This window comes from Protomyctophum parallelum, assembly GCF_964188405.1.
Source record: "Protomyctophum parallelum genome assembly, chromosome: 8".
In the NCBI taxonomy this organism is placed as follows: domain Eukaryota; kingdom Metazoa; phylum Chordata; class Actinopteri; order Myctophiformes; family Myctophidae; genus Protomyctophum; species Protomyctophum parallelum.
Window position 1 is genome coordinate 19251246 of NC_139703.1, and position 23552 is coordinate 19274797.

At 44.6% G+C, this 23552-nt stretch overlaps 1 protein-coding gene across 2 annotated transcripts in view; it reads left to right on the forward strand.

Annotated features, from left to right (window-relative positions):
* The window catches only part of inka2 (inka box actin regulator 2), a 15476-nt gene extending 3152 nt beyond the window's left edge, over window positions 1-12324 (forward strand). For both annotated transcript variants that reach the window (XM_083771440.1, XM_083771441.1), the window contains exon 2: window positions 10088-12324. In XM_083771440.1, coding sequence (XP_083627566.1) covers window positions 10088-11407 — 1320 coding nt within the window. In that variant the 3' untranslated portion in view covers window positions 11408-12324. The remainder of the gene's footprint in view (window positions 1-10087) is intronic.
* The last annotated feature ends 11228 nt before the right edge of the window (window positions 12325-23552 follow it).

Genomic DNA, 23552 nt, shown 5'->3' on the forward strand with positions numbered 1-23552 from the left:
TTGTTCCAGGGTCGCCCCAGAAGCAAGATTTGAGTTAAAAACATTTGCTCTGAAATAATATATATATTCAAAGATTTGCACCACATTTTCAAGATTTTTCAAAAATAGCAGATCTACATGCTCGTAGCGCGGCACTCGGTGCCGCGCTATGAGCTTGTAGATCTGCTATTTTTCAATAGCTAAAGTATAACATAATGCTTGAAACACCAAAAGGCGTTCCCGCCCAGAATGGGTTACGTTATAACCACACATCACCCTGCTGTTATCACTGAATGTTCGCTCCAGAATAGGTGTACGTCATGACTCATGGGTTCATGTGGTTAAACGTGCAGCCACACGACGAACAAGCCCCTGAATTCTCCTGTCAGATTGTAAGGTTTAACACCTGCACACCACCCACCACCAACCACACAGCGTCATGTCAGAGACTGAGAAAATAAACCGCCGATCGAGGCCTTTGATACTGACACCCGGCGCAGCTCATTTCATGTGCGCACGCTTTTTCATCCCGTTTGTGCCCTTAGGTGAATTTCGGAGCAGAACACCGTGGAATTTTAGCAAAGAAAATGCGCACATGAGGTCATGGAGATGGGAGGGCTGGAAAAAAAACAAAAACAAAGGGTTGCTGGTGAGGATGTGATATTTTATAGGGCGTGTGTGCGTGTGTGCGTGCGTGCGTGTCTGTGGGGTAGCTTGTAGGGCTGCCAAATACTTTCTTGTTCTTTGTTGCCTGCAGGGTGTACAGTACACAGTGAAAGCCCTGCATTAGTTATTAAGGTTTCAGTGCTTATTTTGTCCTGTGCCTCTCCCATCAGGCTCCCCATTCTCCAACCGGCACTTCCTTCCCCGTGGCTAAAATTGGCCTATAGCTCTTGTGGCAGTTGTTGGCTTTGTTATGTTAGCATGATCATTGTGTTACATTTTTTAGATGATACTGATAACCTTTCAGAGGGTCTGTTTACTGCTCTCCAAAGCACCAGACGGCGTCGCCGATCTTGGTTTTCTAATTATTGGCTATATCAAAGTTGATCAAAACCCTGTAGTCGGAACAGTAGCAGCGCAGTAAATGCCTTTTGTCTGTGTGCGCTTTTAGAGTCTCCTTACTCCAGAACGCAGCATCTTGCGTTCAACAAATTTGTTTAGAAATCCATGTCATATACACACCTGCATCTCCAGTAGATAAAGAGTGCGGTGTTGCAACCCAAAAATAGCTGATCTACAAGCTCACAACGTGTCGCAGCGCGATGCGTTGTGAGCTTGTAGATCATCTATTTTCGCTATATTTTCGCTATATTTTCGCAATAGCGTGTCAAGGCAGCAGTGCAATCGGAAAAATCGTGAATAATTGGCCATGAGTTGCAGCAGTAGCCACTAGCCTACTATGCACATAATTGTCTGGGTAAGATCTTTTGTAAGAAGCAGGGAAACGAGTGAAACAGAAGAAGCCTGTGTAGTAGAATTGAGTTCATCAAAGCCTTGCAGTCGGAACAGTAGCGGCGCAGTAAATGTCTTTTGTCTGTGTGCGCTTTTAGAGTCAGCCAAGGTTTAAGAAATTACTAAGCTACAGCAGCCTGAGTGGGCTGCAGTCAGAACAAACTGACGTCAAATGCTGAGCTGCCAAGTTTCTATCGTATGATTTTTTTTGCCATCCGGTCATCACTATAGCAGCGCCAGCTACAGTACAGAACTCCAGATTGGATCTTAGACAGGAATATTATCAGGGAAGATGATATAGCCTCTATAATCAGCCCGTTTCTCCCTCTCAGGGAATAAATGAGCTCTATCAGGAAACTAGACATTAACAGCCCATTTAGACCTGAGAACGATTCTACAAAAATGCCTTCTAAAATTTTGTCAGCGGTTCTGAAGCGTTTTCAGACCCAGATCTACAAGCTCGGAGCTTGTAGATCTGCTATTTTTTAACAGCTAAAGTATAACATAATGCTTCGAAACACCAAAAGGGGTTCCCGTTCAGAATGGGTTAAAGCCTCCCAGCGTTCAAGGCGAGCTACAGTATTGTATTGAAACACAATAGGTCACACTGACAGTGACGAACACAGATCCAGTGCTTGGGAAAAGACAGGGCATAAAAAAAGCAGGTTTCAATTTGTTGGGAGGAGATGGAGGGGAAATCCATGTCTCTGGTCATTCATTTTTTATTGCCAGTGGAGATCTGTTTTATCCCAACTTTTCTGGTCTGACTGAATTAAATATATGCATTTCCTTTTGGGAAACATCATAGATAGACTGTCTGGTAATCACAATGCAACAAAATAATGTAAAATAACCCGGCCTGGTGTCCCTATTTTGGTACAAAATATGCTGCAGATACAGGTCAAAACACATTGTGTCACGGTGTGTCGCAAATCTTTGAATATATGCTTTCAGAGCGAACATTTCTAACTCATATGTTTGCTTCTGGGGGGTCCCTGGATGGGGGGGTCGGTGGCCAATTGCATCTATTTTTGGGGGTCCTTGACATGAAAATGTTTTCACTGACACGAAACATGGGTTTTTTTTCCAGAAAACTGTCAGGATTTAGAAGATTTATTTTAGAATCGTCGTCAGGTCTAAACTGGGTCTCCCCTCGTCTCCCCTCTTCTTTGCTTGTGTGTTTACAAATTGAAGCCTAAATAAAGCCCAATCATTCAACATATTCCATCATTGCCAAAGAAGGATTCAACCTGTGCTTATAAGAGACATACTGTATTAGCTGTATATATTCATTGAGCCAGTACAGTCACAGCCGATGTGGAAGTAATTACTCCAAGGCCAATCTGTGACGCTCCGCTCCGCTGTGCAGCGCGTCATGCATGCTCCAGAGGCATTGGTGGCCTATATTTCTTTAATTGAATATTCCGCGTTGTTTCCCCTACCCTACTCTGCATTACATTTGAAGCATGCATGTTGTTATTATAACCACATGAACCCTAATGTCCCTGTTCTGGGCATGTCATAATAGAGGGTATGTGCATGCATATAAAGTGAGTGGCAAATCAAGTGGAAAAATCGAGTGGCAAAGTGGCAAAGTACTTTAGCGTCATTTCTGGACGGGAACCCTATTTGGTGTTTTAAGCATTATGTTATGCTTTAGCATAACATAATGTTATGCTTTAGCATAACATAATAGCAGATCTACAAGCTCATAGGTCTAGCTTGTAGGTCTGCTATTTTTCAAAAATCGTGAAAATGTTGCTCAAATCTTTGAATATATATATTCTTTCAGAGCGAACGTTTTAACTCAAATATGTGCTTCTGGGGTGGGGGTCCCTGGAACAACATATTTTCAGATGGGGGTCGGTGCATGGCCAATTACATATATTTTTGGGGGTCCTTGACATGGAAATGTTTGAGAACGACTGACATAGAAACATGTTTTTTTTCTTCCGAAAACTGTCAAAATGGGTCAATGCAATCAGATAGGACTTTTCAGTCTGTTTGCAACTCAGTCAGTAGGCATAACTTCTGGGTGTGATGATGATGTCACGTCACGCACGTCACATACGATACAGGCAAAGCATTTTCAGCAAAAACATTTTGTCTGGGAGGTAGGGAAAAAACCCAGGGACGTGCACACATCACAGGGGGCTTCAGCCCCTGCCCTTTTACCCATCTGTCAACAACAACTGCCCTCTCCAAACCTGCACGAATGCAGCATTCACTGCACGGTGAAAGAGATGCAAAGATGCCACTCCTCTCCTTTCCATGCCATGCCGGAAGGCAGCATTCAGGAGAATTGCTTTTTCCCCCGAAGTCTCCTGAACTTACTCCGGAACGCGGCATTTTGCGTTGAACAAATTTGTTTAGAAATGTCCAGAAGATAAAGAGTGCTGCGTTGACACAGGGGTGAAAAATGGGTTACAAAATCGTGGGATAAAAAATATATTTTAAAAGAGTGCTGCGTTGCGACACGAAAATAGCTGATCTACAAGCTCTCAACGCGTCGCAGCACGACGCGTTGAGAGCTTGTAGATCAGCAATTTTTGTCCAAAAGTGCCCTCTTACGGGATTTCAGCCCCTGCCCCTCCGACACTCTCTGCACGTCCCTGGATAGACCCTTGCGGGACCTGCCTGGTCAACACAGTAGAAAGGGCCTTTCGTGCCCTGTGATGTGTGATGTGTGTTATTTTCGTGTTTTGGCCTGACTAATCTCCTGACGGTGGCCCAGGGTCTCGACGCCACAGTGGCCCTGTGGAGAGTTCAGAAGTAGCATATCGACTCATAGAGCCTTTCTGTCTCGCCCAGGAGGACAGAGATCCCATTCCTGCCCTTGACCCACACAGCCCACTATTCATTTTTAATGAGGGTTGTTCATGGAGGGAGGGTGCAGAACAGGCTGTATAGCTGCTTACTTGCAAGGCAGTGCTACCAAACAGGAAGAGCGTTTATAGGGTCCGATAACCTTGGCCACAGTGTTTCCTAGCTCCCACCAGTCCAAGCCAATAACAACACCAGAAACAACACTGAATGGGCCTTCTATGTTCCACGGTGTGTGGAATAGTGCCGTTTATGTTTGGTTTAATGTCACGTACGTGCAACTTTAAATGTTTGTGTTGATTTTGTCGTCCACTCCCCCCCCCCCCCCCCCCCCACTTATGATCCAGTTAAAGTGTGTCAATGAGGTCCTTTGAAACTGTCAACACACCCTAGCGTACACATTCAGCACACATTCAGGCACACACGTTGTGCGTGCAATCAAATAACTGAATGCTGAATCGGGTGGGTGCAGTACTTTAGTAATTAGACTAGTCATTGGTCCGAAAAACGACAACCCACCTCAAACCCTAACCGAACCATAACCGCAAGCACGGGAGCAGGCGCTAGTCCGAGATGCGGACGCATGTTGAACTAATGCTCCGTCGGATTATAGTATGCCTCCCGAATCGGTTTAAGTCATGTAAGCGTGGTCACCCTCTAAATTGACGAGGCAGTATCATGCCATGTGAAAGACAGAGGGCTGCATCTCAGCAGACAGCAGAGTAATGGCACTGATTTATTTATAATCATAGCGGTATTTACAGTAATTCTCTTTCATGCATACATTCATCATGCAATATGTTTTGTGTTGTCATCAGGATACGGTATCTGTTAACCACTTCTTAAACCCTAAGGTTTCCTGTAACATAGCTTAATATTCATAGTTGCCCGTTGCTTTATAGTTTGGGCTTATTTCTGAAGTGTAGTTGCTTATTTGGGCTTTCTTTCATGATTCTTTTTTTAAATAGCTGAAGTAATAGGGCTCAAGTGGTGAGCCCTATCACAATACATTGCAACATGGTGTGTTGTGAGCTTGCATTTTTGCTGTATTCTCACTCCAGAATAGGGACGCTAGGTTTCAGGTTTTCAGTCACTGCCTTCACATGACTGAAAATAAATAAAAAAATAAAAAATAAAGGGCACCAGGGTAGTCTATTCATGTATTCCCTTTCAAAGGCCATAACTCTTTAATGAGCCTCTGTCCAACATTAATTCAAGACCGCCAGCTATTGTTCCCAAACTTTGAAGCATTCAGGCCTTAAGTGGCAATTATGTGTGGTCGGTTGGCATCACGGTAGCAAAAATAGGAGAGGAAGTTCTTTGTTTGTTAGGTTTGTTCAACTTCTTTTTGATCAATGGTTTTTCACTCCTTTGCTTTTTCAAATGACTCTCTTAGAAGTTTTAGCCAATGGATAGATCAAATGCAGAGACTTTGCCCTTAAAAAAAACGTCACTGTGAAAATCAAGATTGGGTTATAATGACATGAGAGAAAAATGGCTGCTGTGAATAATGGTCAATAGCGATTGCTTTTTTTTGGAGAAGGTTTTTGTACACTTTCTGTAACAGCTCTCTTTACCATGAATAAGACCTAGGGCTGGAGAGACTACAGTAGGACCTGTCACTTCTGCCGCTTTCCTTTTAACGAGGCCCTTCTGATTAACACGTTTGGAGAGTGAGACATGTCAGCTGGCTCCCTGCTGCTAAATCATAAGCATGTGCGGCACTGAAAGTGACATTAATCTTCTTCACGAAGATACCAGAGAGTGAAAGTTGATATGGTTGACATAATTGGGCCACAAATGTCAGCCTTGAGTAGTGGTGGTATAAGGACTCATACGTTTAGTTGTTACTGTTCAACTGCAATATTATGATTTTTATTATTAATGATGCGTACCTGAGGACAGAAAAGCTGCTGCCATTTAGACCTGAGGACGATTCTACAAATGTCTGCTAAATCATGACAGTTTTCTGAAAAACCTCATGTTTCTTATACATTTTCATGTCAAGGACCCCCAAAAATATCTGTAATTGTCCGCTGACCCCCATCTGAAAATATGTTATTCCTGCCTCCAGGGACCCCCCCCCCCCCAGAAGCAGAGATTTGAGTTAAAAAATAGCAGACCTACAAGCTTGTAGCGCGGCACTCAGTGCGCTATGAGCTTGTAGATCTGCTATTTTTCAAATGGACAAAATGTATGTAGGTCTGAAGTGGTTAATGTATGTTTTGGAATAATAATCAAAGTAACTAGTAGCCTAACTAAAGTTTTCAAATAATTGTAGTGCAGTTAAAGTACAACATTTGGATCCGAGATGTAGTGGAGTGAATTAAAAAAGTATTGCAAATTGGAAATCCCCCCAAGTCAAGTAAGTGACATTCCACTTCCCAGCACTGTGAAGTGGTTCAACATTTAACCAAGAAGGGCATAATCCTTTGACTCGTCATCACAGCCTGCTGTGCTGAAGATCGAGCCACACACGTTTAAAAGCATAAGCTACAGTGAGAAAGGCATTACTCGGCGTGTCATCCTCCTAGCATCATACCATCAGACATGTTGAGCTTTGATGTGGTTAGAAAGTATAAACCGTAATTATGCTCTCTCTTCCCCAGCCTCTCTCCGAGGACCTGGCCAATTATAGCTAATGAAGTCAACCATATGCGTAATACGCCGAGACATGAGACAACCTGATTGTGCTAATTATGTGTATCTTAAACCGCTGATTCTGGCATGCCACAGGGGAGAAACAATGGGCCCATTGTTCCACAGGTGTACATTGATAGGCTTATTACCAATCTGAACGTATTGACGTACAGTACCTGGTTAGTACTATTAAACCCTCCATGTTGTGCTGACGTAAACATATATAGGTCTCAATGGCAAAATGACAGCTAATAACACAGAATGCCTTTCAAGTACATCTACAGTGTAATGTGTGTATACGTTAAGTATTGAAGTATGTCATGGGGGGGGGGGGGGGGCGACACCTGCATGCTATGGTGGTATACGCACGCACCCTAACCGCTCAACCATCGGGTGGCCCACTATACTATGGTTATTATTTTCGTTCTCATTTCTACAGCAGATTAAAAAACAAATGACACAAAATGCTTGGGAACTGTTGCACACATACGCTATATATTATATAGAACATCTCCCCTGGCTTCTCACGGTGCTTTGCGGTGATTTGCTTTTCATATACTGTTCTGTCATACACAGTTGTCTTACACAGCTTCTGTTCCCACCGGGGGTTTGTATACTGCAACCCCCCACCACCACCACCACCCACCCCTGATTAAGTATCAGTTTTTGGTGTTATAACATGCCCCCCCCGCCCTCCTCCTCCTCCTTGCTGTTCCTCCCCATGTGTTCTGATGGTGTCATCCATAATTGAATCCATCAGCAGTTCCATATTGGACGTCTAAACATATGGCGAGAGCTAGGCGCTCCAAACAACACCCCTCCCCCCCCCCCCCCCCCCCCCCCCCCTCCACCACCCCTTGATCCTCCATCCATCCATCCGGCTGCTCCCCCCATACTGCTTGCTGGCCCAGGCGCTCTGATCGCCCGCCCCGCCCTTTCGCTCTCCCTCTCAATTGCTGTCCGCTCTCCCTCTCTCATTGTCGGGTCTGTTTCCGCCTGAATGACCCCCCCCCCCCCCCCCCCCCCCCCCGCGGTTTAGGGATTAGAGTCTAGACGGACGGCACTGATTGGCCGCCCGCGCTGGCAGTGTCCCCCCATTGGAGAGAGACACATATAGGGGCAGGCAGACCGTGTCCATTTGAAAGGTGAGGGGAGAACAGTGACAGCTATAAGCTACTGTACAGCCTGCCAGAGATAGAGATAATCAGAGAAAAGAGAGGCTTCCCTTCCCTTTGTGTTCCAAACTTCACCGCAAGGTAAGAAGATGCTGTATGTGGGTTTTGATTGGATTTTATGTGCGTCTTGCTTCATAGCAAGTACTGAGTACTACTGAGGATATTCTTTTTAATTTCATAGTGAAATTGTGTGTGTGTGTGTGTGTGTGTGTGTGTGTGTGTGTGTGTGTGTGTGTGTGCGCGCGTGTGCATGTGCATGTGCGTGCGTGCGCGCGCGTGTGTGTGTGTGTGTGTGTGTGTGTGTGTGTGTGTGTGTGTGTGTGTGTGTGTGTGTGTGTGTGTGTGTGAATGTGTGCGTGAGTGAGTAAGTATTCATTGTAAGTAATGTTAAGTTGGCATTTTTTCAAAGTCCTGGGCTTTTAAGAACATGCAGTGACATTTTTGTTTCTAGAATATATAAAAATGATTGATCATTGTAAGCCACTTAAGGCATGCTTGTTTGGCTTTAGTGAGTTTGTGGAAACCTTCTCACTAGCATATTCCCATGGAGACTCTGGCACATTTTTCAAAATAGTTTGCATACTTTAGTCCCCGTCTTCCCACAGAGAGTTTTGATAAGGGAGGGCTCCTTGTTGGCAGATCTACCTTGTGAGTCATTTGCTACCTTTTGTGCCTCTCCGTGAAAGACATATTCAAGTAATAATCATTGTCATCTCCACTGTACACTTCTGGGACTAAGTTAAAAGCACTGCGGCAAGTTAAGACAGGACAGGCATAGTCTCTGTTTAGCAAAGAGCTGTAGGGAATTCCCTGCGGGAGAAAACCGTTATGGGTCACATGATACACTATACTCTCAGGCAGAAGAGAGAGAGAGAGAGAGAGAGAGGGGTATAGGAGAGAGTTGGCGAGCAGGAAAGATGAAGAAGGCAAAGTGTATAGGATTGAGATGCAGGAGGTCAGTAGCCGGGGGAGAGGAAAAGATAAATATCAGAGGTATTAAGGGGATATATGATTGAAGACATAGACCAGAGACAATACGCGGGAAAATACAAACGTTGGTAGTCTGGCGCGCAGCTGTCAAGGACTTACAATCCTCTCGCACACACACACACACACACACACACACACACACACACACACACACACACACACACACACACAGGCCATATGGGGGGCCCGGACCGACCTGTCATTCAGAAGTAGGGCACGTGACCTGTAATTAAAGAGCAGCTAGCCCCGGAAAACACAAAAAGACAACAACAACAATAACACAGAGTCAGTTTTCAGTATTCAGCAGACCCTATAGTTGTTGACATGCATCCTTTAACTCTGTCATTTGGATGCAGTTGGTTGCTGGTGTGTAATTGGATTTGTCCCGGTGCTAAGATCCATGGAGAACAGGAGGGGTGCAGGCCGGGGGAGACAGTGAGGGATTCTTTGTTGACGGCTGACAGGCAGGCCTGGCCCTTCAGGAGGTGGAGGAGTCAAGCGCTTGAACTGATAGATCGTGCCAGGCCTTCCGTTTAACCTGTTCAGAACGGGAACCCCTTTTGGTGCATTAGCTATTGAAAACTAGCAGATCATACAAGCTCATAGCGCGGCACTCGAGCTTGTAGATCTGCTATTTTTATTTATTTATCGTGAATATATATTTTGAATATATTATTCTTTCAGCGCAAACGTTTTTTTTAACTCAAATCTTTGTATCTGCATGGGGGTCGTGGAACAACATCATTTTCAGATGGGGGTCGGCGGCCAATTACTATACGATTTCTGGGGTCCTTGACATGAAATAGTTTGCGAACCACTGAGAGAAACATAGGTTTTTCAGGAAACTGTTGGGATATAGAAGCCTATTTCTTTGTCGTCCTCAGGTCTAAATGGGTTAATCTAACCAGACCCTGTTTGTCTCCCATTTCTCCCCCTTATTCTTTCACTCTCCCCCCTCTTCCATTCTTTCTTTCTCTCTCTCTCTCTCTCTCTCTCTCTCTCTCTCTCTCTCTCCCCCCATGCAGGTGTCTATGAAAGAAGCGGGCGATGGCCTCCATGCTCAGATGAATTCGATGATGGGTGCCCTGCAGGAACTCAAACTTCTTCAGGTCCAGACGGCTCTGGAGAATCTGGACGTTTCGGGGCGGCCCATTAACCGAGGTCCCCCGCAGCCCGCTGCGCCTCCCGCCTGCACAGCGCCAGCAGCGGCCCACTACGCAGAGAGCGACAGGCCCTGCTCTAGCCAGAGCATGCAGCTGGAAGAAGAACCCAGTCCCGGTCCCGGGCTGAGCCCGAGACCATCAATGGATAGCAGGGACACCAGCCCGGACGACCAGAGCCGCCGCTCCCAACACAACAGGAGCAGCCTCGGGAGCTCATCGTCATCGTCGTCTTCATTGACCTCCAGCCTGGAGAGCAACGAGAGAAGCCAGAGAAGCCAAAGACGAGCGAGAAGCGACAGCGTCTTGGCGTCCATAGTGCCCAGGCGCTGGTCGGGATACACCGCCCCCCAGGTGGACTTCTGCGGGCCCGCCGTGGACAACCCACCGCCGGAGCCCCGTTCCCATGAGCCGCCGGCGGCGCGGCGGCCGGTGGATCTGCCCGGCATCCTGTACAGCCTCTCCAGAGAGGGGCCGTCGTTGGACAGCGACTACTGCTCCCAGCACGGAGCGGGCCAGGAGAGCACGGACGACTCCTCCGACTGGACCTCGTCCCTCATGAGCAGCAGACGCAATCGGCAGCCCCTGGTGCTGGGCGACAACGTCTTCGCCGACCTGGTGGGAAACTGGCTGGACCTGCCCGAGCTGGAGAGGGACGAGCGTGAGGAAGGCGGCGGCGGCGGCAAGAGGAGAGGCGAGAGGACGACGGCGACCACGATGGGCGGCGAGGCCACGGAGCGGCCGGACAGCCCGGCGCATCCTCTCCGCCTCAGCCGCTCGCAGGAGATCTGCCGGAAGTTCTCGCTGACCACCAATATCTTCAAGAAGTTCCTGCGCGGCGTCCGGCCCGACAGGGACAAGCTCCTGAAGGAGCGGCCGGGCTGGGCGGCTCCGCCGGCGGAGCTCCCCGAGGGAGGAGGAGACCTCCTCCTCTTCAAGAGGCCCAAGAAGGCGGCGAACAAGGCGTCGAAAGGTGGCTTCTACCTGCCGTTCTGGGCGGCGGGCGCCCAGCAGCAGGGCAAAGGAGGCAGGCCGTGTCCGCTCCCACCACAGCAGCCACGCTTCTCTGAGAGGACTCACCTCCACCTCCAGCAGCCTCCGTTCTCGGGGGTCTATATAGACAGGAAGAGACAGGCGGAGAAAATGCAGCCCTTGTTTGATTACAACACAGCTGTGTGGGTTTGACAGCCACTCTCGAGCTCAGGTCATCATCCTGTTGTTGCTGCTGCTGCGGCCAGACTTGAGTGACAGGTGTGCTATATGGGGATTGATTGGGCTGCCGGAAGGAAGGGACTGAATGAACGTTTGGTCTGAAGTCTTCATCCCCAAAGTGATTTGAGAGATGGTGAACTTGACATCCTGCAGACGTCCTTCCCCAACAGAGAGAGAGGTTATCAGGGCAACTGTTTGTCTGACAATCCAAAAACCGAAACCACGCTGACTGCGTGCGTGCGTGCGTGCGTGCGTGCGTGCGTGCGTGCGTGCGTGCGTGCGTGCGAGCGCGTGCGTCTGTGTGTGTGTGTGTGTGTGTGTGTGTGTGAAAGAGAGAGAGAGCGAGAGAGAGAGAGAGAGAGATGAGACTTTTGTGAAGCATTTCCTCTGGAAGTTTTGTACAGTGAACATGAGTGTGTGTGTGGTGCGTGCGTGCGTGGCTGTGTTTCTCTGTACTATTTAACAGAACAACGGTATTTTGATATGGGCATCGCTCACAGAATGTCTTTGAATTGGATCACCGTCCACTTCCCACTGTCTTCATATACCCAGAACATTTGAACTATTCCACTTTTGACGTACACATGTTTTGTATCTATACACCAATTGAACACCAACTGTTGGATTCGTATGCATGTGGGCAAACAGCTGTTACTGAACGCACTGCCACTGAACACACTGTTGTAGAGGCTCTATGTGACTTCCTTCAAGGCCTGGTGTCCAAATGAAGCCATTAATGTAAACACTTATTTTGATAATCATTCATTCACATCACTTTCACCTTGCTCAGGGAATGAATCCCTCCTGCTCCTATCGACACGGCAGCTATTATGTTCTTAACTTCTTATACGTCCTGATATAGTATACTTGTATGATGCAATTTGGGCAATTTAGCTGTAAGTGAATATGGTCAATGGGTCAGACACGATTAGACTGTTCACAGTATAATACATGTACAGCAATACAATGCATGACCAGCATACATAGCATACAATTTTTCTTTTTTACCAAGACGTCCTAGGAACTACCTAGTGCCCAGGACGTCTGTGGACGTCTTGGGCATATATTTTGTTAAACACATGCGACATGCTGCAAGTTTAAGGTCCCGAGCTAATTTCTCTTTTGGGTCACGGGGCTAAAATGTTTGGGAACCACACTGTGACGTACAGCATTTGCCGTCGCAGAAGAGATTTAGTCACCTCACTCTGCTGTCTGGACATGCTACATCTCCACTGTCAGCCTTCCTGGCTATAATTTATATTGTTGTGTTAAGCATAGGATGAGATGGGCAGGTGGGCAACTGTCACACAAACACACGTAGCTCATCACAGAGACCGAGATGCAGGGAAGGAAGAACCTGGCATAGGAAGACAGCAGCGTTGCTTGTACAAGGCTGCCACCTGGTATACTGTACCATGGACGTAAACAAATAGACATCAAAGGGAGCTTCAGCCCCTGCCCTTTTTACCCGTCTGTAACAACAACTGCCCTTTCCAGACCACGAATGCAGCATTTACTATACATGGTGAAAGAAATGCAAATGGCACTCCTTTCCTTTCCATGCCATATACCGGAATTCATTTTTATCTCTCCTGAACTTGAGTGCAGCATTTTGCGTTGAACAAATTTGTTTAGAAACCCAAGCCGTTACACACGCCACTATAGCCACTATAGCTAAAGAGTGCTGGGGTTGCGCCCCCGGAAATAGCTGATCTACAAGCTCTCAACGCGTCTCAGCTTGTAGATCTGCTATTTGTGTTGTGAGCTTGTAGATCTGCTATTTTTGCTATTTTTGTCAAAAAGTGTCCTCTTACGGGATGTCAGCCCCTGCCCATTTCACACTCTCTGCGCATCCCTGTGCTGTTCGTTATGTAAAGCTCATCAGCCGCGTGCACACACAGAGGATGTAGAATGGATCTTGATGCCTGTTGATCCCAAAGCCATGTGACGTAGGATGGACTAAATCGGTGATTCTCAAAGGACTCGATCTTCAGTTTGATCTCTGGGGACCCCAATCTAACACATTTTGTATATTTCTACACTCTCTGACCCCCTTTCCACCGGTTGGTTCCCAAGGGGAACAGATTCAGTGCTTTTAGGTTCTTAGTCCATGAGCCAGAGCTCCAAAATTGGTGGGAAAAAAATGTTTATAGGATCAATACAAGTAAATTAATACATGATAACTGTACAGTAGTAGATTTTTTATATTTTCCTACATAATGCCTCATTTGCATATTTAAAAATGTCAAATTTGTAATACAATAAATCATTGTCTTCGTGTAAGTACTCAATTGGGGAAGTTTCATGGTGATAACAATATAATATAGGTAATGGTTTTGCCCACTCAATTCATAATTAACGTTCCAATTTCGGAGCTCTGGCTCATGGACTAGGAACCAAAATCCCATTGGGAACCAAGCGGTGGAAAAGGGGCCTCAGAGTTATAAAGATCTGAAAACTTCTCAAGAACCCCCTGGGGGTCCCACAGGACCGTGACTACATCATGACGATCCATCACGCACGCACGCACACACAGTTACATAGGCTTGGGACAAGGTGTGACAGTTGAAAAGGACCTGTAATCCACAAGAGTCTGTCTGTCTCTGTGGGATTGCAATTTTTGGTGTTTACTTTATTTACACATTACATAATACAATTTAGGCATTTATAGCAGACGCTCTGAATCCAAAGTGTTTTACAGTAAGCATTACTGTACGTATTTGCTTCTCACACAGCAGCAATAAAGGGGAATTGGATTTATCATCTAATAAATATCGATTGCATGACACAGGTAAACGTATTTCTGCACTGAGAAATATTCTACCGTGAGCCATCATCAAATGTGACTAAATTTGACTGAGGGACTGCCATTGAATCTTTTTGAATTTTAGTTTTTTTCATGTCATATGAAAGCAGGAAATCATAGCTTCAAATTGACAGTTTTGGAGATATGGCTTATAGATTAATGTCTTGCAGAGAACAGCGAGTTGAGTAAACAGGCTTGAAAGGTTCACTTCTGTGGTCTCTAACATTACACCTAGCTACATGTTTAAGCATTTATTTCAGCTCTGACACTTATTTCAGACATGCTCTAGTATCTGAAGAGTCTGCCTGTGCTATTAATTCATTTTGAAGGAAAAAAAAAGAAAAACGTCTTTCTTCTCGTGAAAAGCTTGAGTTTCCGCGATGGCAGGCTCTCAGTCAAATCTGGTCACAAATGCTGGCACACAGTTGTAACTAAAGCATTAGTTGCTGCGTTCTTCTTCTTCTTGTTGATGATGAACTAATCAAACCTTGGTCAAGACTCATAATTTCACATGGAAAAGCATTGGACTTTTCATTTCACATGAAACCATAATGGTGAAGAAAGAAAAAACAAAATAGGCTACCCTCCCGTAGCTTCTGTCACAGTTTCCCTCAGGGTAAAAGACACTGCCAGCAGCACTGAATTAAAATAAACTAAACAAAACAACTATTTATTCTTCTAGAGAGAGAGGACCACTGATACGCAAAGGACAATCTGATGCTCCAACTCTTTATTTAAAAAAACAAATTATAATTTCAATAAAGTTGACATTAATGTGATACCAAAAGCCATGATTATACTTTACAAACAAGGAAGTATCGACCTCCCGACCATTTGCGTCTTTCCTGCCTCTTTCTTGACCTTGTAATTGTAGCCAATCCATAATATGTTGCCGTCTCAGTATTGGGGTCAACTTTTAAACTCCATCATCATTATCGTGTATAGGGATCAAAAAGGTCAGACAAACACAAACCGTGCCATAAGGTGCTGTCTGAGTCTCTTGAGAGGTCAACGTTACAATATGTATAATAAATAAAATGTGCATTTTTGTTTCACCCTATATATCACTCATTCTTGAGATGAGGGACAAAAGTGGAAAAAACATGTCCCACACATAAGAGCCTTATTTATGTTAAAAATAAATGTATTCATAAAAATAAAAGCACTTGCAAAGTTAAATGTAATACAGTTGTGTATTATTATGTTCATTGGTGAAAAAATTCTTGGTAAGAAATGTATTCACAGATTTGACATTATTCTGATAATATTCCCTGACTAAATTGGTAAAATAATAGCAGGTCCACCATTTTTGAAAATGGCTGCCATTGTCACAGGATAAATCTAAATAGTACAACTGTATTCCTCCTCCTTGAAAATGTAGGATTAGTCACCAGAATTAAGATCCTAGGTGGTGTAGAACTTGAGTTATTGGGAAATGACAGAAAGTTGGCGGCCATTTTGAAAAATGTCTACCATGGTCACAGGACAAATCTAAATAGTACCAATGTATCCCACATCCTTGAAAATGTATGATTAGTCACCAGAATCAAGATCCTAGGTGGTATAGAACCTAAATCAGTTAAACTTGTCAACTCCGTCAGATGTTCGTCAACTCCGTCAAACGTTTGTCCCGTGATGTTTTTGTTAATTTCCAAAGAAATAGAAAATTCGATGTTAAATCTTTTGTGCTTATGTATTGAAACACCAACTGAAATGATACGTAATGATGATTTATTTATTTTTTTACATGGTTTTCATGTTATAATATTGAAAATAAAGGTTGAAATGACGGATTTGAGAAATTGGATATTTCATAATAGTGTGATATTGGAACAAAACAATATTAAAATAATTGTATTACTTAACTTGATTATTGAAAGCCATTATAAGATAACTGAGCACTTTATATTATTGTTGAAATTATCAAATTCAATTAAAAGGGATTTTAGTGTGTCTGACGGAGTTGACATGAATCAGGTATTAAGTGCATAAATGTCCCATTTTAGAAAGAAATGTTATGCGAAAAACCTGTTCCTTCTCAAGATTGGTAGTTGAGACCTGTGTCTACAAATATGTACATCTATTTGATTTTAATGTATCTTTAAAAAAAAATCTAGTTTGAAAAAAGTTTTGTCCCTTATCTCAAGAATGGGTGATATATATATACGGCTCTGTGAGTGTTGTTTTTCTAAAGCACTGTTTGATATTTGTATTCATTGAGGTTCTGCGAACCTTGTTTAGTAGTTTCTGTGTCATGTGCACTGTAAAAACTGTCACTGACTCTTTGTAAATGAAAAAGAAAAAAGAAAACCTGTTTAGGAAAAGTTCGACCACTCTCTGTGTCTTTAATGCAGCCTTCAACTGCACCAAATCAGTGTTGTTTTTGGCAGAAAATTTCTATTTTTAGTTTAGTCATAGTCTTTACACTGAAACTTCATATAGTTTTATTCATATTTGAGTCATCTGGAATGTCTTAGCGTCTTAGTCTAGTTTTAGTCGACTAAATGTCATGCGATTTTAGTCGACTAAATCTGCAGTTGATTTAGTCGACTAAAATGTATTTTGGCGGGCCTCGATGCCGTTGTAATGACAGATTTTACTGATCTACTTGTAGATCTGCTATTTTCAGCATGCAACCAAGTGTAAAATGACTTATACTGGATCTCTTGTCCACTAGTCCCTTCCTAACCTTGTAGTCTAGTTTTTATTTGTTGACAAAATTGTCAAAATATTTAGTTATAGTTTTAGTCATCGTAGCTTAGTTTTCATTTAGTTTTCCTCAGTGAAAAAAGGTAGTCGACGATAATTTTTTGTCGACGAAAACCTCACTACTGGTACCAATCTATTTCAATACCAACACCATTTGATTTGCCCGTCTTTTAATTCATAGTGGGTCAGTAATAGATTTAGATTTAGAATATTCTTCCAATAAGTTATGGATTTATTATCCTTTATTCAAGTTTAGTATATCATTTTTCAGATAGATCAATGTATTGCTGCAAGTTTTCGGTCTATACTGACCTTCTTCAGGCAGTAGACCCAAAGCTTGGAGCAATAAATTGATTGTGCGCAGATTTGAGTGTGCGGAGCCTCCTTTTATTTGTGTGACGCAGGTGACCTCACCTACATTTTTCAGCAGATGAGCGGTGGTTTTTTGAGGGGCGCTAGCGATGAGACACACGTCTCATATTTGCCATTGACAATGAAAGGAGAAATTAGGTCATACGTGTGCCTCAAATATGACGTAAATTTGTGGCAACACACAAACACACAAACGTTGACGATGCAGGGAAAATGTACGCCACATGTAGACGAGCAAAATCGGCTAAGCAATCACATAAATTCAGTTGTTCATGAGATGATGTATATAATGATACATCACTTCACACGGCTGTGATTTTTGAGTTATACAGGTTTAATGTTTGTGTTTAAAAACGCCATTGACAATGAAGGGAAAATGTACGTCATCTTTGACTTTTTGACACGTTTGTTTCACAAAAATCATCATTACATCACCAAATCACCTCCATCATTACATCACCAAATCACCTCCCTGGTGTTGTAAGATGATAAGATTGCCCTCACTTCACACGGGTGTGATTTTTTCAGTGTAGAGTCATGAGAGACATGCAAGACCAGGGACGTGCACACATAGACATCAAAGGGGGCTTCAGCCCCTGCCCTTTTACCCCGTCTGTAAAACAACTATACAAATGCAGCATTGACTATGGTGGAAGAAATGCAAACGCCACTCCTTTCCTTTCCATGCCATGCCGGAAGGCAGCATTCAGGAGAACAGCTTTTTTCCCGAAGTCTCCTGAACTTAATTGGAACGTAGCATTTTTGTGTTGAACATATTTTCTTTAGAAATCCACGTTGTATCTCCAGTAGATAAAGAGTGCTGGGGTTGTGCCCCCGAAAATAGTAGATCTACAAGCTCTTACGGGATTTCAGCCCCTGCCTCGCTCCCTGTGCAAGACAATGATAAGACAGGAGTCGGATTCAAACCCTCACGCTAACTAGTGGCATGGTGTCAACTCAACTGCATCGCTGAGAGACCAGCAGGGCCAAATTATCCATTGGGCCAGTGGGGTCGTGGCCCACAGGGGGGGGGGGGTCCCTTTGTGGAAATTGGACCGCGCTGTACTGGGTTTGAGGCCCTGAAAAAGGGCTCCCATGGGGCCCTTCATTGGCCGTTAAATTTAGGGAAAAAAAGATGATAAAAATCACAGGGTCGCAAATATATTAAAGTCTAACTCATGTTGATTAGGTGATGTAAAACAAACGGTGACAACACAAACATTAAATTATCTTTATTGTTAATGGCATTAAATGTTTGTGTTATAGGGACAAGATTATCTACATTTTCCCTTAAATGTCAATGGTGTTTTTAAAACAAACATTGAACTAAAAACAAACAAACCTGTATATCAAAAACACAGGAAAAACTTGAACATTTCGTGCGTGCGTTATTGGAAACCCTGCAAAGAATTACCGCCCCAAGGGGCCCTCGTGGGGGTTAGTTAATCCATCCCTTGAGACCAGGCACCCCAGTTATGGATTCATTCACAAAATCACTGTTTTCTTTTTGGGTTTGAGTTCTATCTCATGCGTTTGCAAAACTGCAGTCTAGTGAAAACACAGGCGGGAGCTAAGAAGAACACAGTTTATAGCAACTATCGTCACCACTAGCCAGGAACACGTTTTTGCTTTTGACTCTTAAGCGTGAGTCGGCTCCGGAGTCCTCAATCGCGGTTCTTAGTACGGCTAAAGTGCTGACTGACAAGTTAATTTAGTGCAGAGCAAGCAACTCACTGCCTGCGTATATCCACCGGGCTTAAAGTGAGTCTAAATCTGTATCGGGACTCCATCAGCATCATGAATGAATAAACACATGAACATGTAGTCCCTTAGCATCGTTCACATGGCGAGCACTTCGTCATGACTGCCTAAGACTCTACGGGGCACTGAGACCTATGGGCTCTTACTGTATAGTCGACCTGCATTAGTTCATCTTCCTGCCTGCCAGCTGTCCCCCATGGCACTTTCTCTAGAAACCATTAGGACCAACAGCAAAGCAGTTTCCCCAAAGCTAGCTCATCACACACACAAACATTTCTGTGTATTTCACTGACTTACAGTACAATCTTAGTCACATACTGTAACAGTTTTACATGTAAAAAGAAAAGTGGGTGATTTGTTTTTCTTCTTTTTTGCGCATAGTTCCCAATTTTTATCCAGGTAGGCCTACAATTATTAGGCATTTGCTGCAGTGCTAAATTCACTTTGAAAATAAGACCGCCACTGTCACAACATTTAGATACAGCCACATTCAGCATTCCGTTTTCTGAATGTATTACGGTATGACTGTCATATCCTGAAAGCTACTGTACATGGCATTCATTAATTGTCACACGTTGGGATCGTTACATCAGTTAATTGAATATTCCCACACAGGATTAACACATCACAGAACACGTCTGGGCAGATTTCTGTGAGAAATAATCTCTGTGTGTCTCTGTGTCTGTCTGTCTGTTTCACAAAGTGCTGTGTGTGTGTGTGTGTGTGTGTGTGTGTGTGTGTGTGTGTGTGTGTGTGTGTGTGTGTGTGTGTGCGTGTGCATGTGCAACAGCTGCAAGTGTATAGTCCCTTTCCCCTGATTGAGTTTCCCCTGGGATACCAGTGTGTGTGTGTGGATGCTGATTGACCGACCCCCTCCCCACCTCCCTGCCTCAACGCTCTTTCACCCACTCCCACCCCCCCACCCCTCTTCTCTCTGGTCCCAGCTAGTCAGCTGTCGCTCTCTCACAGTCCAAATCTGGGACACGCAAAGTCGCACACACACACACAATGCCCAATCACGCTTCAGTTACAGTATAGGCCAACAGTTGTACGACTGCATGTGCAACTTTCCCCCAGACTGATATGTACTTACACGATAGCAGGATTTGGTCAGCTCATTGGTCAGCTGAGGCATTTTTCTGAAACGAATCAATAATAAGAAATTATTATTCAAAGGGGTTCATTTATGGGGGCACGGTGGCACAGTTGGTAGTGCTGACTCCTCACAGCTAGAAGGTACTGGGTTCGATTCCCGCTCGGGACGCTGTGGGTTTCCTCCTCCGCGTCATCAGTGCCCATACCCAAGGCTAGGTTGGCGAAAGGGCCTTTATGTGTGGAGTTTGCATGTTCTCCCCGTGTCCCCTAGGGTAGGTACCCTCACAAAAAACATGCAGTAATCCTGGTCTCTAAACTGCCAGCCGGGGCGACCTGATGGAGGGGAAAGGAACTGGTCGGAATAACGTGTTCCTTCCATGCGCTACGTCCAACCAGGGAAACTCCCCCCGTAAAGGAGCAACTTGGACACTCAGGCATGAAGGAAGCATGAGTTCAAGTCCGTTGCTCTCCCCATGTCTAGGTTGGCGGAGGGTGTGTATAGAGCCCAGGATCACATTAGATAATTGACACAGGGGTGAAAAATGGGTTACAAAATCGTGGGATAAATGTATGATTCATTAATGATGGGGCCGGAGGGGCCGGGGGTCATGTACTTATGTACTAGAGAGACACCTGACCTATGTGCATGCATGCGTGAGAGGTGAGGGGGTGCATGTGTATGTGCATGCGTACGGAAACATGTGTATGCTTGCGTGTGCATACATACAGTAGGAGTTGTGATTTGTGTGTGTGCGTGCGTGCGTCTGTATCGACCACACTTGGAGCAGACTCATTTCCTTCCATTCTGCCTCCATCTCTCAACAGCCCTGTCAGCTGTCTAACCCATCGGCTCCCAGGAATGCGCTCACGTTTCACTTTTTATATTCGTCAGCAGCAAAAAAAAAAAGAAAAAAAAACAGAATCGTCCATCAGTGCGGCTTCCTATACAAGAGGTTCCCACAAGAAACATGAGACACACAAATCATAGGGTCATTTGTAGTTGCCCGTAAACACCCATGGTTTGGGGAAAATGAAAGATACATCCTAAAGCCACAAGAGAGCTAAGAGCAAGGGTTAAAATCTAATTTAGGTAGATATATTTGGAGACTTCACATCTGGCTGCGTGCAAACCCCTTGGTGCTCGTACCAGATCAGACCTGCATTCTTTTGTTCTGGTATAATGCGTGCAGAGTAGATCACATGTCCCCAAACATTAAACTTTATTGCACTGAACATCATTAACTCGAGCTTGTGATGAGATGAAAGTGGCACAGCTCACATCTGAAAGACATTTGTAACACACAGACAAAAGGTAGTAGGCTATAGATAGTAGATACATACAGAGAAGGAAAAGTCCGTACACAGTCTTTCCTCCAAACACTGTTTATTTTGTTAAAAGACCAACATTTTATTAAGGACACGACGTTTCGGTCCGTGAGCGGCTTTCATCAGGTGACAGGGAATTATAGAACACATGAAGAACAATGGGGCCGGATTTTTATTGGCATGTCTCATGGAGAGTGTTGTTAAATTGGAAATCACCCTGTCTATATGCACCATCCTAAACCATCCATATCAATTAAAAAAATCACACCCATGTGAAGTAAGTGGTGCAACTCCGTGTGGGGGTCCCGGGGGGGGGGGGGTTCCAGACCCACAGGAACGCACCCAGGGTGCCGGCCCGATTCCGGCGAGCCGCCCCGCGTCCGAAACGGTTGAGAAATGACAGTGTTACCGTGTGGGGGTCTCTCTACTGTACTGTACTGTCACTGTACTGGCACACCCCAAATCACCATATATACAGTTAATATGTGCGTGTGTTTGTGTGTGTTAGGTTGCGCACAGGTGGTGAATAACAACCATGCTGTTTTCATGCTCAGACGCACCCACACATCCACACACACACACATAGTCACTTAAGGAAGTGGTTGCACCACTTCAAATAAGTTAAATTCGTCCCGGACGGCAGCTGGCACAGACGTCCGGGCAGCGAGGCTGGCAGCGAGGCTGACAGCGTGTCGCGGGTTCGAATACCGATCCCGACGAACTTTGCTGCGTGTCACTCCGCACCTCTCTCTCATGTCGGTCTACTATCCTAGCATAAAAAAGCATAACAAATATCTTAATACCAAATAATAATAATAACTGAAATCTCCATTGACCACTTGTCTTAAACCCTATAGGCCTATATGACCGGAATCCCCCGGGAATCTACAGAAGGCCTATACAGAGCTCCTTGTTTCCCCCTGTATACCATGCACATTTCATTTAGGTTGTAAGCTTTGTAGACCTGATTTTCCCCTTTGCCCCAGAATAGGAAAGCTAGGGTTCATGTGGTTGTGTCACAGTGATGCCAGGTGAGGACCCAGAAGCAGAACCAGGCAGGCAAACTGATGCAGACCAAAGATGTATTAACATAAAACTCACAATAAAGCGTAGCAGTAGCAGGACATATACGAAGACACCAGGAATACACAGTGACAACTTATAAACTGGAAAGTCGAACACTGAACGCAGGGAGGTTTAAATAGACAAGACACAGGTGCAACATAACTACAATCAACACATGATTGGCTGACACTAAAACAGGACACAGGTGAAATACAATTACAACGCAGACTGGTGAGACAAGGCATGGCGTCAACAAATGGAGCAGACAGGAAATACAACTACACAATAAAGGTACACAGTTCATGACAGGTTAAAGTATCATGGGTGTCTTGTGAGTAACATTTGTGGGAAAATGTTAATGTCCCAATGGTGCTGATTACTGAATATTTCAAGCTGACACACAGTGAACTGATTCTTCTTCGCCACGACGGAGTCTTTCTCCAGACTGTAATAGGATTCTCCCACAGTGATGGAAGAAGCACTCCATTATGTCATACGGCAGCTAAATCTATGGACTTTTAAAGCACTCTTAACATAAATTGAATGGCAGCCAAGTGTTTGTTTAGGGCACTAAATGACGTTGTGAGACGTATGTGGCCAATATAAATGGTATATGGTGCATTTATATATAGCGCCTTTATCCAAGGCGGAGGAAACCATGCAAGGCACCAACCTGCACATCAAGAGCAATTATTGGTTCAGTGTCTTGCTCAAGGACACTCCGGCACTAACTCTGGGGGAGCCCACAGGGGTCGAACTGGCAACCTTGCGGTTTCCATCCAGCCACTCTACCCCTGAGTCACCGGCGTCACAGCCACACCCCTACGTCTTGTGACTGGTTTTGTTGGGAACCAATGACAAAATGTCACTTGAGTAAATGTACTTGGTTACTTTCCACCACTGCTGCCTGTAACACGACCCTGGACCCTCCCCGGTAGACCACCCCTCCAGCCTTATAGGCGTGATTGATGTCCTATAAGGTGG